General features: G+C 50.1%; 1 protein-coding gene across 1 annotated transcript in view; it reads right to left on the reverse strand.

Annotated features, from left to right (window-relative positions):
• ATL3 (atlastin GTPase 3) overlaps window positions 1–14,902 on the reverse strand; it is a 51,613-nt gene extending 36,711 nt beyond the window's left edge. Inside the window, exon 1 of the mRNA XM_056131749.1 lies at window positions 14,781–14,902. Coding sequence (XP_055987724.1) covers window positions 14,781–14,826 — 46 coding nt within the window. The 5' untranslated portion in view covers window positions 14,827–14,902. The remainder of the gene's footprint in view (window positions 1–14,780) is intronic.
• Window positions 14,903–18,764: the final 3,862 nt, after the last annotated feature.

Below are 18,764 nucleotides of genomic sequence, written 5' to 3' on the forward strand. Positions count from 1 at the left end.
CATGGAGGGAAGGAGAGTCCGGTGAGGGTGTGGTGTCGGCCACTGCACATAGCAAGACCTGCCATTAGCCGCATCGTGAATCACGCCCGCTGCCATGCTGCCAATCTCAAAATTCCTGTTCTTCTCGTTTGAACTGTACACATCGCCAGTAACTCAGATGGAGCTATTCGATTTTCATCACATCATCATTCCCTCTCACTTCCTAAGATATTAGGAAGTGATTAGGACTGGGGCGGGGGAGAGGGAAGGCGAGAACCGGGGTACAGTACTGCGGGCAGAATGCTTGCCTGACCTGCTGCGGCTGACCTAGGTTCGATCCCCGGCACCCCAGATGGTCCCCCGAGCCCGGCCCAGAGTGATCTCTGAGCACAGATCCAGGAGGGAGCCCTGAGCATCACCAGGTATGGCCCCCAAATAAACAAAAAGGCATAGGAAGGCTATTATCACTTGACCATCCTAGTGAAAAGCTTACTTCTACTCAGCCCTTTCCAGGTACCTCAATCTGTCCTTTGCTGATTTATCCTCACCCCTCTGTGTAAGGGGCCACTCAGTACTCAGGGGCTGTTCCTGGCCCTAAGCCCTTGAGGGAAGCCTCAGAGTGCGCAAGGGGAAGTACATGGTTCTGGGCACCAAAGTGGAGTCTTGGCCACTTCAGCCGTAATGTAAGGCAAGTGCCTTACCGTTCACACAATCTTTCCAGCCCCTCCTACCTTCTCAAACTCCCCAATCCCTTGTGTTCCCTTAATCAAAAGCTTAGGGTTCTCTCCCTATGTTATGCTGTCTTTCAAAACTCCTTCCCAGGAGGCCGGAGCAATAGTACAGCAGGTGGCATGCAGCAGACCTGGGTTCGATCCCTGGCATCCCATATGGTCCCGAGCTCCACCAGGAAAAATTCCTGAGTGCAGGGCCAGGAGTATCCCCTGAGCATTGCCAGATGTGGCCAACAACAACCAAGAAAAAAAAATCAAAATTCCTTACCTGTAAGGATAATCAAGTCACCATTCCCATGAGTCCCTATTTGCTGAGGTCACCTCATCTCTTAGGGATTAGCTCCAACATAAAACATAAATATCTCATACAACTACGAAAAAGACCATCAAAAGTATTTTAGGAATGGGGCTGGAATGATAGTACAGCGGGTAGGGTGTTTGCCTTGCACGTGGCCAACCCGGGTTCGATTCCCAGCATTCTATATGGTCCCAAGCACCGCCAGGAGTAATTCCTGAGTGCAAAGCCAGGAGTAACCCCTGTGCATCATCGGGTGTTACCCAAAAAGCAAAAAAAAAAAAAAAAATTATGAATTGATGGCTCACTGTCAAAACTGTCCATTAAGTTGGAGCCGGAGGATTGGACAGTCAGGTATGAACCAGCACTGACGGGGCAACTGTGGCCTCATGGGAGAGGGGGAGGAACCAGTACGTCCTTCTTGCCCCTCAGAGACCACGAGTTGCTCCCCCATGAGCAGCTCTCCAGCACAACCATGGCCCAAGAGGCACACGGACCTAATTCAGAACCCAGCAGCTTCTGGCAGAAAGGTGAATAGACTATGCATTAAGCTATAGTACTGTGTCCCACCGGAAGGAAACGGTGTCTGTCTCTTTCACCATCCCCCCCCATCCCCGAGGCAAGGTGGCCGCCGCCTCTGAGTTTACTGGACAGCCAGGTATGAGGCGGTGATGACGGGGCAACTGCGGCCTCATGGGATGGGGGGTGGAACCGGCAAGTCCTTCTTGGCCTACCGAGATGACAAGTTGCCCCCTACAAGCAGCCCTCCGGCACGACCATGGCCCCAGAGGCACACAAACCAATCTCGGAACTATTCGGCTTTTGGCAGAAATCCCTCCAGACTTAATTAGTAAAATATCAGAAATCTAAAATCAATATGGTCTTCATAACTAGCAATAGAAAACAAATTATTTCATGATGCCTTTTTAGCAGGTTTGATTGTTGGGGGAAATTTCAAATAATAATGGTGCATCTTTTGTCAAAATAATGAATGTAATCAAAGTAGAGAGAGAGTTAAGTGGAAATCATCTGCCTCACAGGGACGGGGGAGGGGCGGCATGGGGGGTATATTGGGATTCTCGGTGGTAGAAAATATGCACTCTTGAAGGAATGGGTGTTTGATCATTGTATGACAAGATACAAGTCTTAAACCTGAAAGCTTTGTAACTGTTATCATGGTGATTCAATAAATAATTTTTTTAAAAAAATAATAATAAAAATTAAAAAATAAAACAACAGAATGGAATTGGGCCATTTGAAAAAAAAAAAGTTGGAGCCAGAGGGATTGGAATGATAGTACAGTCAATAGGGAGGGTGCCTGCTTTGCACATGGTGACCCAGGTTTGATCCCCAGAACCCCATGTGGTCGCCTGAGCCCCACAAGGAGTGATCCCTGAGGTGCAGAGCTGGAAGTAAGCTCTTTGCACAGAGAGATGTGGCCCATAAAAAAAATAATAAAAAATAAAAAATTCCATAAGTTAGATCTGGACCAGTAGTAGTACAGCGGGTGGGGCACTTGGCTTGCACGTAGCCAACACAGATATGATCCCTGACACCCCATATGATTCCCTGAGCCCACCAGGAGTGATCCCTGAGCACTGCCTGCTGTGGCCCCCAAATAAAATTCCTTAAGTCAAAGCCCTCACCATTCTCCCACACGGCCTTCTTTCCTCTGAACTTCTTACTCTCTTCACTCTCCCAGGCAATGTTCTTTGCATTGGTCCTTCGACCCGGGTACGGCAGGATTCAGGTCCTGTCTCGATTCCCAAGTATCAGATGTTCCATCTTTCAAACATTTGCTCCCACCACCTGAAATGCCTCCCTGCCTTGACTCGACACCAACGATCCATCTCCCATCCCCACGGCTGGCTTCCCTCGCCCTGATTACTCCACAGCCTCTCAGAACCAATGAAAAAAAGGAAACAGCCTCTGGAATTCAGGCAAGGCCGGACCTGAACCCTACTTTCTCCTCTCAAGAACAAAGACAGCAATTTTTTTTCTCTCCTGTAAAACGCCACGTATAGAGAGATGCCAGGCCAATGCCTACGCAGAGCGGGAGCCAATTAACTTCTGCAGAATAAATGAATAAACTCGACAACTTTGTCACAATGTGACTCTGGATGTATTTCTAACCATGGTGGCCTCGTTTATGTATAAATCTAGTAGCCACCTCAAAGCTCCGCATTTGGGGGCTAGGAAGTTGCTCTCCAACCTGGGAGGCCTGTTTTACGTGCAGAAGGCCTGGGTCCAAGCCCGCATGGTTCCTCTAAGCACTGTCATGTATGGCCCTAAAGTTAATTCATTTTTTAAAAAAAAAGGGGGGGGCTGGAGTGATAGTACAGCGGGTAGGGCATTTGCCTTGCACGCGGTCGACCCAGGTTCGATTCCCAGCATCCCATATGGTCCCCTGAGCACTGCCAGGGGTGATTCCTGAGTGCAGAGCCAGGAGTTACCCCTGTGCATCGCCAGGTGTGACCCCCAAAAAAAGCAAAAAAGAAAAAGTTAAAAAACAATAATTAAAAAAAAAAGTGTGTGAGTTGGGAAAGGGCTGAGCGCATGTTTTGCACGTACAAGTTCAGGTTCAATCTCTCACCATATGATCTCCCCTAACCACCGGGAACAGCCCCCATCATCGGGGGAGGAGCAGCCCCGGAAAGCCACCAGCTGAGACCTCAGTCACGCAGCTCAGTTCCTGACACAGATCCGCTCTCTCTTTTTGAAAGCGAACTGGCTTTTTAAGAATTTAATTAAAACTCAAACTCCCAGGCGGGGAGTTCCTGGGGAGGAGGGGAACTCATGCCGCCAAGGGAGCTGGCGCTGACGGAGACCCGAGGAACAGCAACGAGGCCTCGAATGCAGGAGACCCGAGGCGGTTCCCTGGAACAGCAACAGTCCCTGAGCACTGAGCCAGGAGCAGCCCCCAAGCACCGCCACGTGTGGCTTCCCAAGCAAAATAATACTAGCAACAGTTTCTAGTATTTTAAACACCAAACCCATGGAAAGCAACGCGGTGAAAATCAGTTTCTTGAGCAAGAGAGCAATCAGAGGTTAAAGGACTTGCCTGGCATGTGGTTGTGGGCACACATGGCCCCCTAAGCACCACCAAGTGCACCTCCACCCCACCCCAACCCCAAAATTAGTTTCTCCCTCCCAGTCTTTGTATCTGTTTGGGGGCCACACCTGCATGCTCAGGGGTTACTCCTGACTCTGCACTCAGGAATGACGCCAGGCGGGCTCCAGATGGGATGCCAGGGCCAGCCACGGGCAAGGCAAGTGCCCTGCCCACTGGAACCCTCGCTCCAGTCCCCAATCCACTTCATCAACAAGCTCCTCGGCAACAAGCCATCACCCAATTGCTCTCTGGCCATTCCCTTACTAGCTGCCAATCTCTTCAATCTCAAGATTCTGAAACCGTTCTCTTGGGCCAGTGACCTCTCTCGCCAGATTCGGGGCTGTCAAAGCCAGCAACACAAAACACAGCTACCCCGCCCCGATCCTTCTAAAACTTAATACCTTTGACCTCGAGACAATCCAAGTTCCCAGTTCTTGTTCTACTTCTCTTCCTCTTGTGGACAAACAGCAATGCTCACCTCTGCTCTTTTGTGGTTCTCACTCCCGCCTCCGCCCCGCACCTCCCTCCAGGACCTCTTTAGGTTTGCCGTTCCCTTCTACCCCCTATTTAGGTGATGCAACATTATTAAGCCGACTGGCGTTCAGGTCCAAGTGCATGAGTGCCTCAGGGGCAGATTTACCTGGCAAGGAGACCTTCATTTCACTAACTGGAAGAGTTATGTGGAAATCTCTGAGCCTCAGAGTGGGGAGACAAGTCCCCATTCCAGTTCTACCACTAACAGTCTCTGCTGTCCTGGGCATGTCCCGTCCGCAGTTCAACAGGAGAATGAGCCCACTATTTCACGCCAGCAACCCTTCCTCCAGTACCAACGCTTTACAAAGTCTACACTGAGTACCACCAAAATAAGTCCTTCAAAGTGGGCCCAGGCTAGCCCCGTTTTTGAAAATGAGTCCTCTGACTCAACTTCTCTCAAGTCACCTTTCAGCCTCCAAAGTTCCCCTGAATCTATTTTCCTATGTACAAGTAAATTCTATTATTTCTTCCCTCCTCAATTTCAGCTCTGGTTTGGCAAAGGCTGTGATTCTAATGAGGTTGTACATACGGGAGAAAGGTCTTCCCAAATGGTCAGGTGTAGAATATCCAGGGGATAACAGTGTTATCCTACAGTCAGGAAGCACCAGACTTTGGGGCCCATTCGTGTATACTGTTAGCAACAGCCTAATTTACCTGCTCTGTCTCAGCTTTCTCTGCAAAATCAGGCAACATTCTAGGTACAAAAGTTAATGGCTCTTGAACAACTGGAAATTCCCTACACAGCCTAAACTGGCAGTCGGCTAGGTAAGCTACTCATCACTTGACTTAACTGAATTTGGGCTGGAGCGATAGCGCAGCAGTAGGACGTTTGCTTTGCGCGAAGCCGGCCTGGCGGAGCCGGGTTCAATTCCTCTGCCCCTCTTGGAGAGCCCAGCAAGCTACCAAGAGTATCTCACCCACATGGCAAAGCCTGGCAAGCTACCCGTGACGTATTTGATATGCCAAACACAGTAACAACAAGTCTCATAATGGAGACGTTACTGGGCCCAATCAAGCAACTCGATGAACAACGGGAAGACAGTGCTACAGAGATAAGATACCATCTGAGGAACAGATCAGGGGCTTGAGCGAGAGTACAGCAGGCAGGGCACGTGCCCTACATGCGACCACCCGGGTTCGCATCCCATACAGTCCCCTGAGCCCCGGCAAGGGTAATTCCTGAGTGCAGAGCCAGGAATAATCCCTGTGCATCTCCAGGTGTGACCACAAAAAAAAAAAAATTATGACAGAACCTAAAGTCCTAGAGATAGTCCAACAGGTAAGGCACTTTCTTGCTATGACTAAAACTTAGTTCAATAGCTGGAACCTCAGTGACTCCCCAGAGCACCACCAGGAATGATCCATGAGCACAGAGCCAGAAATAAGCACTGGGCACTAGCAGCCCAAGAAAGCAAACCAAAAAATTGGGGGTGTGCCAGGTGGGAATAGGTTGCGTGCCTTGTCCTGTTCCCCCTGGCAGTCTGATGGCCACCATCCTCCAGAGGCCACTGGACAGTCAAGTTTGGGCCCGCAGTGACGAGACACACGGGGTCACGTGAGATGGGGGTGGAGCCGGCCCTTTCCTCCCCACCCCAACGAGACCCCAAGTCATCACCCACGAACAGCCTCTCTGGTTCCTGATCAAGCTGCTTAACGGCCATGATCCCAGAGACTCAGAAACAAATCTCGAAACCCAGCGGTTTTTGGCAGAAATGCGTCCGGACCCTGCAGTAGGTTACTGTTGCTGGACCACCCCAGGGGGGAAAGGGTGTTGTCCCTCCACCTGCTCCCCTTTGGCGGTTTGGTGGCTGCCATCCTCCAGAGGCCATTGGACACGTAATGGCCATTATCCCAGAGACTCAGGAACAAATCTCGGAACCCAGCAGATTTTGGCAGAAATCTCTCCAGATTTAATTGTTAAAATTTCGGAATTCCAAAATCATGCGGCCACTACTGCGGCCGTGCGGCTTCCTATGTTATTCATAACCAGAAATAAAAAACAGATTGTCTACTGTTGCCTTTTCAGCAGATCTGAGTGTTGGGGTAAAATCCCAAATAATAATGGTGGGTCTGGTGTCAAAATATTGAATGTAATCAAAGTAGAGAGAGAGAGAGTAATGTGGAAATCATCTGCCCCACAGGTAGGGGGAAGGTTTGGGATGGGGGCACGCTGGGGTTTTTGGTAGTGGAGAATGGGCACTGGTGAAGGGACGGGTGCTTCACTGTATGACCGAGACTTAGACCCGAAAGCTTTGTAACTGCTCTCATGGTGATTCAATAAATAAAATTATAAAAAATGGAAGAAAAAAAAAGGTGGAGGTCATGCCCAATTCAATTGGCCTAATCAGTGGCTGAATAAATAACAGTACTCCTACATAAAAAAAAAAAAAATGGGGGATGTGAAAGAAAGGTCTTTAGCCCCATGGCAGTGAAATTACTCACACTTTTTAAGACCCTTTAAACTTTGGACATCTGGTCTCCAGGAATCATACTACAAAACCTCTCAGGGCTGGAATGGTAGTTTAATAGCCTGAGCACATGCTTTGCATGAAGTCAAATCTGGGCTCTAGCACCAGATGGGCCCCCAAGCACCACAGGATATGAAAATACAAAACGAAACAAAAACCTTTCAGTCACAACCTATACGCCGTCTCCCTTTAGCAAAGTGATTTTCATTCCTCACTCTGCACTCGGAGATTGCTCCCAGCAGGGTTCAGAAGACCAGATGGAGTGCTGGGAATCAAATTCAAATCGGCCACATGCAAGACAAGCACTCCTACCAACTGTATTATGGCTCTGGCATAATTCTCCAAGGTCTATAAATGAGTTCGGAGACAACAGTGAATGCCCAGTTACCTGAGTAGCTAGTGCCGTATTACTGTCATGGTACTTTCGGTACAAATCACCTTGTTCTACACCAACCCATTGGTCTACATGTGCCTACTTCAGGAATCTGCAAGAACTGCATTCAGGAGACTAGTTCTGGACTAAAATCTACTGCCTTCTCATTCTTAAAATCGTGTACTTCAAGGGGCAGGAGAGATACTACAGGGGATAAGGTGCTTGAGGTGCTTGCCTTGCATGCAGCCAACCCTGGTTCGATCCCTGGCACCACATACGGTCCCCCAAACACCCCTTGCACCTTGCACCAGGTGTGGCCCCAAAACAAAATCATCTTTTTCAGACAAGTCAAATAGAAAAAAATTGCAAGTCCAACAACAGAATTTTTTCAAAAAGTGTTGGTAAGGGCTGGCCAGCTACCTTAACAGGCTGAGGGCAGGCTTTGCCAGCAAGAAGCCCGTATTCAGTCCCCAGAATTGCACTGTAAGAAGCAACCACAAAGAGCACAGAGCTAGGAGCAGTCAAGTGTGCCCCAAAAGAAAGAAAATAGGCTGAAATTACAAGAATTCATAGAAATCCATGCAAAACAGCAGTGCTCTTTCTAGAAAATGAACACCACCACCCCCAAAACACACAAACACACACACACACACACACACACACATACATGCACACTCCCCATGGTATCAGAGGTTGAACCCATGGCCTAAACTATATACCGCTGAGCTATATTCATACAGGTCCATAATTCTGAACTTTTAAAGGTCTTTTCTAAAAAGCTGTACTGTGGGGGCTGGGGGAGTGGCTGGAGAGATCGTACAGTGGGTAAGGCACTTGCCTTGCACACCCAACTGGAGTTTGATCCCCAGCACCCCAGAGTGTTCCTGGAGCCCTAAAAAGAGTGAATCTAGAGCACAGAGCCAGAAGTGCAGAGGCAGGAGGAAGCCCTGAGCACTGGTAGGTGTGACTCCAGGAAATAAATTAAAAAAGAAATAAAAAGTTGTGTTGGTTGAATAAAGGATGATACTATACTGGTCTTTTTCTGAACTATGGAAAATACATAAAGAAATAGGTTCTATCAGAAAATATGTAAATGTTTCTCAAATACTTGAAACCATCTGAACAGTGAGAAATTCAAAGAAACTGGTCAACTGAAAGCAATCGGTTGCTATTTCAGAAAATTCAGTTTCTTAACCTTGGCACTGCAACTGGTATTTAATAGCTTCCTCCCTCCCCTACGGGGAAACCCCTGAGCATTGGCTGGGTGTGGCCCCAAAAGATAAGAATTTGGGGCCAGAGAAATAGTACAGAGGATAGGCATTTGCCTTGCACACGGCTGACCTGAGTTCGACCCCTGCACCCCATATAGGCCCCCAAGCCCCCAAACACTGCTCAATGTCCCAAGGAGGTGAAATAGCTCATGGTTTAGAAATCACTGGGTACAGCGAGGCTCAACACCCATCCTTAGTGTTGAGTTCTGCGGAGCAAATTAAAGCTATAGAACGTTTCACTTAGCGCCCATGAGTCAGAGTAAAGCTCTGACCAGAGTTTTCCACACTCCTTTTGAAATACCACATTCTCTACCGGGCAAGCACAGCACACCCCAACCAGAAGCATACCATTTTCACGGACTGTTCTGCTGGCAGACAGATCAAAGTTCCTAATTCACAAAGCCAGAGAAAACATATCATTATATAAGTGCAGTTTGGAAAGGTAAGCAAGCACTTAAGACTAACTTCAGAAATGCTGGATGAGGTACATTTCTCGTGATGTGGGGAGAATGCTTTTGTTTTCCTTTTTCCTTCTTGTTTTGGGGCCACGACAGGCTGTGCACAGAGTTTACTCCTGGCTCTGCACTGGGATCATTCCTGGCAGGGCTCGAGGGACTGTAAGGGATGCCGGGATGGAACGTGTTGGCTGCCTGCGAGGAAGCGCCCTCCCGCTGGACTCTCTCTCCAGCCCCAGAACGCTTTTATATATTTAAAATGTTTGTCTTAAGGCAGTAAATATGCTGGTAGATACACATAATCTCAGGGAAAATATTTCCTAAACCCAGTTAGACAGAAGATGAGGGGGAATTCACATGGTAAACAATTTTTTATTAGTAATTTTATTTTTTTATTTAAATTTTTATTAGTGAAGGTAAACATTTTTTTTCCCTTTTGGGTCACACCCAGCAAACCTGGGTCAGCCGCACATAACCCGCTGCACTGTAGCTCCAGCCCCACATGGTAAACAATTAAAAGGGTTGGGCCAGTGGCCTTGCTGGGCTCTCAGTTTGACACCTAGTAGGATCAGAAACAAAACTAAAGAAGCTAGTCAGTTTCTCCATTCATCTGTTAGTACGGCGAGAGGCTGTTTGCCTTGCATCTGGCCAAACCAGGTTTGATCCCTGTCACCCTATATGGTCCCAAGTGCAGAGCCAGGAGTAAACCCTGAGCATCATTGGGTATGACTCAAAGCCCCCTGCCCCCTTAAAAAAAAATTCTTTGCACTTCAACACAGAATACTGAACAAAAGCATACTTTATTTATCAATTAAGAATTTAGGGCCGGAGCGATAGCACAGCGGGTAGGGCATTTGCCTTGCATGCGGCCGACCTGGGTTGGACTCCCAGCATCCCATATGGTCCCCCGAGCACCACCAGGAGTAATTCCTGAGTGCATGAGCCAGGAGTAACCCCTGTGCATTGCCGGGTGTGACCCAAAAAGAAAAAAAAAAAGAATTTAGAGCCAGAAAGATAGTACAGCAGGTAGGGCATTTGCCTTGTACGTGGCCAACCCAGGCTCAATCCCCAGCATTGCATATGGTCCCCTAAGCTACCAGGAGAGATCCCTGAGCACAGAGCCAGGAGTAACCCCTGAGCATCACCAGGTGTGACCCCAAAAACGAAACAAAAATAAGAATTGGAGGGGCTTGGGGATGGAGAAATAATACAGTGGGTAGAGGGACACTTGACTAATACATGTCCTACCCAAGTTTGATTCCCAGCATCCCATATCACCCCCAGAGCACCACCCAGGTGTGATCTTTGAGTGCAGAGCCAGGAGTAAACCCCGTGGACAACCAGGTGTCCAAATATATTGGGGGAAGGAGTCAGAGACAGTACAGAAGTCAAGACATTTGCACTGCATGCAACAGACCCAGGTTCAATCCCTGCCAAAATAGTGGTTCCGTCATAAAGTAACAAAATAAGAGACTAACACCCAAGAATAGTCGAGATAAGTACCAGGAGGATTACTCCATGGCTTCGAGGACAGCCGCACACGGTAGGGGAAAAGGCAGCTCAGATAGAGAAGGGAGCACCAAATAAAGGGTGTTGGGAGATTCCTCTCAGGATAGGAAATGCGTGATGAGAGTAGACTATAGACCAAACAAGATTGACATTCCATGTCTCTTTTGCAAACCACAGCACTCAAACGGGAGAGATAACAAAAGGGAATGCCCTGCCACAGAGGTAGGGTGGGGTGAGGGGATGGGGGGAGGGAGGGATACTGGGGCTGATGGTGGTGGAGAATGGGCACTGGTGGAGGGATGGGTATTCGATCATTGTATAACTGAAACCCAAGCACAAAAATTTATAAGTCTACAACTGCACCTCATGGTGTTCCACTAATAAAAATTTAAGAAAAAAAAAATAGTGGTTCTGAATCTCAGTGGCAGAGCATCTACCTGCCCTGTCTGAGGCCTGGACCCCATTCCAAGAACCACAATTAATAATAATAATAATAATAATAATGTCATGAATTCGTCTATTATACCAGCAAAACTTATCTTCTAATTTGTAATATATATTAGCTGCTAAAATTTATTTAGATGTTTAAATAGTCAAAATATAGGGCCCAGAAGATGACTCAAAGGGCTCGAGTGTGGGCGGGGTACACAGGAGGCCTCATTTGTAAGGTGCCCCCACTACACCACCTCCAGGATTCACCCCAGCACCACCAGGTGAGGCTCAAAACTAAAAACCAGGGGCTGGAGCGATAGCATAGCAGGTAGGGCGTTTGCCTTGCACAAGGCTGACCCGGGTTCAATCCCCAGCATCCTATATGGTCCCCCGAGCACTGCCAGGAGTAATTCCTGAGTGCAAAGCCAGGAGTATCTCCTAAGCATTGCTGGGTGTGACCCAAAAAGGGAAAAAAAAAAAAAGCAAAAACCAAATCCAAACCAATCAAAATATAAGCCAATAAGGAGCCTAGAGTGAGGTGGGGGGGTTCAGGGCACACCAGGAATGCCCAAGGTTTACTCCTGGCTCTTCAGTATCACTCTTAGCAATGCTCATGTATGCTGCCAAGTGTTAAACCCAGGTCGATAATACGCAAACCAAGCGCCCTACCTGCTGTACCCTCTAGTCCCAAGAAGGGCCATTTTTATAAATCTGTACAGAAGAGCAACTTCCTAATATTGACATTAAAATACTTTTCATAAGATAACAAAATAATTCAAATATTCAAATAGAAGCAAATACTTATAGGATGATTGTATATTAATATGCATCCTTGTTTTTAACTGTGTGGGAGGGAGGGGGGTCTTCGAATTAATTAAATCAGAATCTACCAAAGACACCCAAGAAGAAAAAGTCCTAGGGGCCGGGGTGATAGCACAGTGGGGAGGGCATTTGCTTTGCATGTGGCTGACCCGGGTTCGATCCCCGGCATCCCATGCGGTCCATCCGTGCATCGCCAGGAGTAATTCCTGAGTGCAGAGCCAGGAGTAACCTCTGAGCATCGCTGGGTGTGATCCAAAAATAAATAAGTAAAATAAAACTTGGATGTTTTAAATGTAAAAACTTTAAGGGGCTGCAGTGACAGTATAGCGGGTAGGGTGTTTGCCTTGCACATGGCCAACTCAGCTTTGATTCCCAGCATCTCATATGGTCCCCTGAGCACCACCAGGGTGTAAAGCCAGGAGTAATCCCTGTGCATCACAGGGTGTGTGACCCAAAAAGCCAAAAAACAAAAAAAAGAAAAAGAAAAAAGCCCCAGGTTATTTTAACTTGCAAAGAAGCTGTAAACCAATGAAGTTGTAAACCACTGTTGTAAATGACTCATTTTCCTTTTTAAAAAAAAAAGTCTCTAGTGTCATTTTTTAATAAGCTTCTATTTTTTTTTGGGGGGGGGGGGACTGGGTCATACCCAGCAGTCTTCAGGAATTACTCCTGGCAGTGCTCAGGAGATCATATGGGATCCAAGGATGGAACCCAGGTGGGCCATGTGCAAAGCAAGCGCCCCACCCACTGTACTATTTCTCCAGTCTGAAAAAGCTTCTAGAATTTCAAAGATAATTGGAAAATTTTGTAAAGTTTAGGGTAACTGTAAAGTGAAACTATTTGAGGGGCAGGGGTGTTAGTAAAGCAGGGAGGATAGAGGAGCGGCCAACCAGGGTTCAATCCCAGCAGCCCACATGGTCACCTGAGACCAGCCAGGTGCAGAGCCAGGAGTAACCCCTGAGCATTCCTGAGTGCAGAGCTAGGAGTAACACCCCGCCCCCCGCCCCAGCATCTCCAGATGTAGCCCAAAATTAAAAAAAAAAAATCCCACAAAGTAACTATTTGCATCATTTTTCAATGTTTTCTACAAATGTCAATTTTTTTAAAAGGCACTGCACACCTTGTCTTTTAGGTAAATTCTAAACCAGTTTTCAAGCTAGTTCGCACAACCTGAGGGTACCAAAGTTACTTCAAGAACTGCTACTAACTGCATACATTTAAATGATTCAGCATCATTTCTTGCTCCTTTAGTAATAGAATCTCCTTTAAGTATGAGCAAAACAAGTCCTATTTCATGAAAACGAAGTAAATTTGTGGGTACACATCACCTTTGTCCCCTCCCTCCATTATTTTTTTCTTCCTGGTTTTGGGGCCACACCCTGCCGTGCTGACTCCTGCCTCTCCGCTCAGGGATCAGCCCTGCCGGGAGTGGGAGACCGAGGCAAGTGCCCTCCCCGCTGGACATGGCTCTGCTCCTCTGAATTTCAGGATTGCTCCAGTGACTCTGTAAACTGTGGCTTATAAAACAACGCCTTGTGCGGTGCAAATGCTTCATCATGGCAGCGTTCCTTTCCCATCCAAGAGTTCCCTTGACAGGCGTGAGAGCAGCACCTGAAACTTGCAGATTTCCAGGAGGCTGGGAGTGGGGGTGGGGGGGGAAGGGTGAGAGGGACTGAAATGCTGCCGGGGTGGGACTTTCAGTACGCTGCAACGCTGGATACTTACCACAACATTCGAACCACAACTGCTCCATACAAAATGCAGAACCCCCAAGTCTGCGGTCCACTGAGCCACCGACCCTCCCACCCAGCTTGGCACTGCAAGGTCTGAGACCGACTTAATCAAGCGATCCTTCCAACAAGACTTTTATTTTTTGGGAAGGGGTGGAGGAAGGGGGCCGGGGTGAAGGAAGTGGAGGCTGGCCACACCCTGGGCAGTGCTTAGGGCTCTGAGCTCAAGGGACCAGAGGTGATGCCGGGTACCGAACACGAATCGGTCAGTGAGCCGCAAAGCAAGCGCCTCCCCCGGCACTAGCCCTCCAGCCCCAACAAGGCTCTTTCCTTTTCGTGCCAGGGGATTTCGCAAGTGAAACAGTGCACGTACCACCCCCCTCCCTCCAAAAAATAAATAAATAAATAAAACAAGGCCAGGTACGACAGATGCAGCCCGGGAAGGCTGGAGGGCTCGCGATGGGGATTTTAGGAAGTACATTTTTGAGGAGAGGAGGGGGAAAGGGGGGTCTTGAAGGGAAAACTGACAACGTACTGTACCAGACCGTCAGAAGAGTGAAAAAAAAAGGGGGGGGATGCAAGAAGCCCGGTTTAGGCCACGACGTCCTATCTCCCTTCCGGGGAGAGGCGGGGGCTGAGCCCGAACTTTCCAAACGCTCGCTGTCAAGGCCGCGCGGGATGAAACGCTTCCAACTCGGGGTGGGGGGGGTGGGGGTGGGGGGCGACGCGTCGTTCGCGGCCCTCGGCGCCCCCCCCCCCCGAGCCTCCACCAGTCCCGCTCCCTCGGCCCGTTAGCCGGACCACAGGCGTCCGACGGCCACGCGGGGCCCCCCGACGGCAGGGCCCGCGCCCCGAGGGCGGCCGCCCCCCACGCCGCGAGGGGAGGGCTGCGCCACCCCGAACCCCAGCGGGAGCGCCCGGGATGGAGGGTGGGGGGGGTGTCCCCGGCGAGGGGCGCGCGTCCCCCAGCCCCGGGACCGGCAGGCGCTGCGGCGGGGCGGGGCGGAGCGGCGGTGGGCACGCCGCGGGTCGTGCTGGGGGGCGAGATGGGGGGTATCGGGAGCCTCACCTGCTCCTCCCGAAGCTGCCGCGACCGCGCGCTCAGGCGACAACATGGAGCCTTGCACGGCAGAAGCAGCCGGGGCGCAGCGAGGGGCGGGCTGGGGCGGGGACCGAGCAGGCCTCGGAGGCGGGAAACGGGTGGGGCCTGGGCTCGAGGGGAGACTCAGAAGAAGGAAGGAGGGGCGCTCGGCCGAGCCGCGGGGGAGCGTGGCCAGGGCGGGGCCGAGACGCCCGTCGGGCGGCCCCGAGCGCGGCGAGCCCTGCGCGGAGGCGCCTGGGCGGGAAAACACGCACGCGGCGCTGCACGGCCCAACCCCGCCGCCGCCGCCGCCGCCGCCCGGCGCGAGTGCGCAAGCGCAGGAGCGCGGGAGCGCGCGGCGCGCCGCCGACTACCTGGGGCCGGAGACGGGAGGCGACGCTGCCTTGGGAATTGTAGTCCCGGGCTCTCCGGCTCCTCCCGCCTGCCGCGCCTCCGCACACTCATTCGCCACGGGTGAGGGGGCGGAGCTAGGCGGGCCGCCGCGACGACTGAACTACAACTCCCAGCAGGCCCTTCGCCGAGGCTCGGCTCGCTCCCTGGCCGGGTCCGCCCGCGAGCCCGGCCCGGTGCTCAAGCTTGGAGACCCAGCTCCGAGGCTGAGCTGGGGAGTCACCGGCCTCGGCCCCTTGCTGGTCGAGTTTGAGCAGGCTTCGGTGTTTCACGCCTGCTGGGGCCATCGGTGATCTCCGCTCGGCTCCCCGAGGACCGCAGGGGAGCCTCAAGCCAAGATGACGTGAGCGTCACTGGGGTTTTTTCGTGATTTTGACTTCACAAGGAGAGGAAGCCGTGACTTCACGGCCACCGGCAGCAGCTTCCCCCAATATTCCTGACCCGAGGCAAACCTAATACTACGTAATCACCACTCTTAAGAGTTGAAGAGGGGCGCCGGAGGACCGTACAGCGAGTAGGGGGCTTGCTTTGCACGCGGCTGGCCTTGGTTGGGTCCTCGGGCATCCCGTAGGGTCCCCTGATTTTCCCCCTCCCCCTCTCCCGCCAGGAGTAAGCCCGGAGCACCGCCAGGTGTGATCCAAAAACAAACAACAATAATGATAATAAATAAAGCTAAAAGCTGGAGAAGTTCCTTCCAGTGAAACCCTTGCCTCTGGCTGTGCCCAGCCTTGGCCAGAGTTTCTAAACCTTGGGTTTAGGGGAGCCCATCCTGAGGCTGCGTTTACAAGCTCTCTGAACTATATGGTAGAGCAATACAAAGCAAGTTTTGTTGTTTTTGTTTTTTTTTTTTCTTTTTGGGTCACACCCGGCGATGCACAGGGGTTACTCCTGGCTCATGCACTCAGGAATCACTCCTGGTGGTGCTTGGTGGACCATATGGGATGCTGGGAATGGAACCCCAGTCCACCGCGTGGCAGGCAAACGCTCTACCCGCTGTGCTATCGCTCCAGCCCCTGTTTTTGTTTTTTGGGAATGCTTTCGTGAGGTCATGGGACAAAGTTGGTTTGGGTTTCCGGACCACACCTGGCGAATCTGGGGGCTGGTGAATCTGGGCTTCCATGCAGAGCATGTTCTCAGCCCGTTGATTTCTCTTTCCAGCCAGCTGAGACTCGTTCTTAACCTCATGGTACTCTAGAAAAACCGTCAGCTGTCACAACTGAAGTTTGAGTTTTGTTTTTTTTGTTTTTTGTTTTTCCTTTGGGTAGGGGCTTTTCTCCTGGGGAGTACCTAGTGGAGCTTGTGGAAGATTAAGTGTTCCATACCACCACCTACACCACTCCTACTACTTGGCATCATCATTACCTGGGTCGTTCCATTTTCTTGTTCCTTTAAAATTAACAATCTGGGGCTGGAGCGATAGCACAGTGGGTAGGGCGTTTGCCTTGCACGCGGCTGACCCGGGTTCAATTCCCAACATCCCATATGGTCCCCAAGCACCGCCAAGAGTAATTCCTGAGTGCATGAGCCAGGAGTAACCCCTGTGCATCACCGGGTGTGACCCCAAAAGTAAATAAAAAAAATTAACAACCTGGGGCTGGAGCAATAATAGCACAGCAGGTAGGGCAGTTGCCTTGCACTCGGCCGGCCGACCAGAGTTCAATCCCTGGAATCCCATATGATTCCCCCAGGCACTGCCAGGAATAATTCCTGAGCACAGAGTCAGGAGTAACCCCTGAGTATTGCCGGTTGTGACCCCAAAAAAAGCAAAAAATAAATAAAATTACCTAATTTTTGCTTTTGGAAAAACAGAAATAGGAGACGGGGAGACAGTATAGCAGGTAAGACATTTGCCTTGCAAAGGCCTCGCCACGGTCTATTCTGGCCACCTCTATATGGTCTCCCCATCCCCACCAGGAGTGATCCTGAGTACAGAGCCAGGAATAAGCCCTGAGCACTGCATGATATGGTCTCAAAACAACCAAACAAAAATTATTTTAGGCTGGAGTGAGGTACAGCAGGCAGGGTGCTTGACTTTGCATGCAGCTGACCTGGGTTTGATTCCCAGCATCCCTTGTGGTCCCGAGCCCACCAGGAGTGATCCCTGAGTACCACCAGATGTGACCCAAAAACCAAAATTTTAAAAATTTATTTTTCCTCTGCTTCAGCTATCGTAACTTACCCAGAAACTCTTTCCAGCTACCTCTATGCCTCGCCAAGCCCTTGAGCAGTTTTTTTTTTTTATTTCCAGAGTGATTAGGCCAGAGGTTAAAAAAGTAAAGACAATTTTACTTAATCCTACCTAACGAGGACCCGTTCTGATTTCTTTGCCCTCCTCTTCTGCTTCTCCCCCAAATTTCAAGATAATTTGAAAACCTTCCTGCGGATTTTCAATTTGGGCTGGCAAGAAACTAGATGTCACCATCAGGGCCAGGTCATCCCTGAGGTTTCACACTGTACAGAAGGCCAGCAGTTCAGAATGTGACACAATCCAGGACTTCAGGTGGCATGCTCAGAAAAAGACAGAGGGCCCAAAGGCCAATGACTTGTCACCATTGCAACATACAATATAAGAATTTGAATTGCACAGACAGCGCACCTGGCCATGCTCAGGGCTTCCTCCTGGCTCTGTGAATTACTCCTGGAGGGGCTCAGGGGACCAAGTGGGACGCTAGGGATCCAACCCGTCAGCGGATTACAAGGCAAAAAAAAGCCTTACCCACTGTACTGTCACTCTGGCCCCAGTGTGAGTTTCAAAGAAGTATGGGGGCGCAGGACTCGAGCATTCAGTGGCCAAGAGCCGCCTCCCCAGGCGCCAGTCCACAGTGACAGAAAAAGGACTGGGGGAATGGAGAAACCGGGTCCCAGACTGGTCAGTAGTCGGTTTATTTCTCTCCCCCCCGAGTTGTCTGATCTCTCCCCTTACTGCACAGTTGTAGTTGTCATTTTGGTTATAGTCCCAATAATCATAGCTCCATCATCCTATTCTCCTTTGTAGACCTCAAAGTCGTCCTCCCCTCTTTCCCCTTACAGCATAAAAACAACAAACAAACACTGTCCTCCTGTTGTTCATCAATTTGCAGGAGCAGACCCAGTAACCTCTCCATTTTGAGTCTTGTTACTGTGTTTGGCATATCGAATACGTCACGGGGAGCTTGCCAGGCTTTGCCATGGCAGTGAGATATTCTCGATAGCTTGCCGGGCTCTCTGAGAGGGGCGGAGGAATCAAACCCGGCTCAGCCGGGCTGGCTGCACACAAGGCAAACGCCCTACCGCTGTGCTATCACTTCAGCCCCTTACAGCATAGTTATCTAGAAATCATGAAGGGGGGGGGTACACGTATGTGAGGTTGAACATTGTCCTAACAGCAAACAGAGGTAAAGCCACTCCTTCGGGGGAAGTCCTAGGAGATTGACTCAAGGACTAGATCTCATCTGAGGGCTCAGTATTCCAGATTACTAGGAGATCTGCTCAAGGGCTGGATTCCAGAATCAAGGGTGTATTGCTTTCTCCTTCCCTCAGCTAGTAAGCCATTTAAACAATCATAGTAAATTTACTTCTTGT

Source organism: Sorex fumeus, unplaced genomic scaffold (assembly GCF_029834395.1).
Source record: "Sorex fumeus unplaced genomic scaffold, SorFum_2.1 ptg000093l, whole genome shotgun sequence".
Lineage (NCBI taxonomy): Eukaryota > Metazoa > Chordata > Mammalia > Eulipotyphla > Soricidae > Sorex > Sorex fumeus.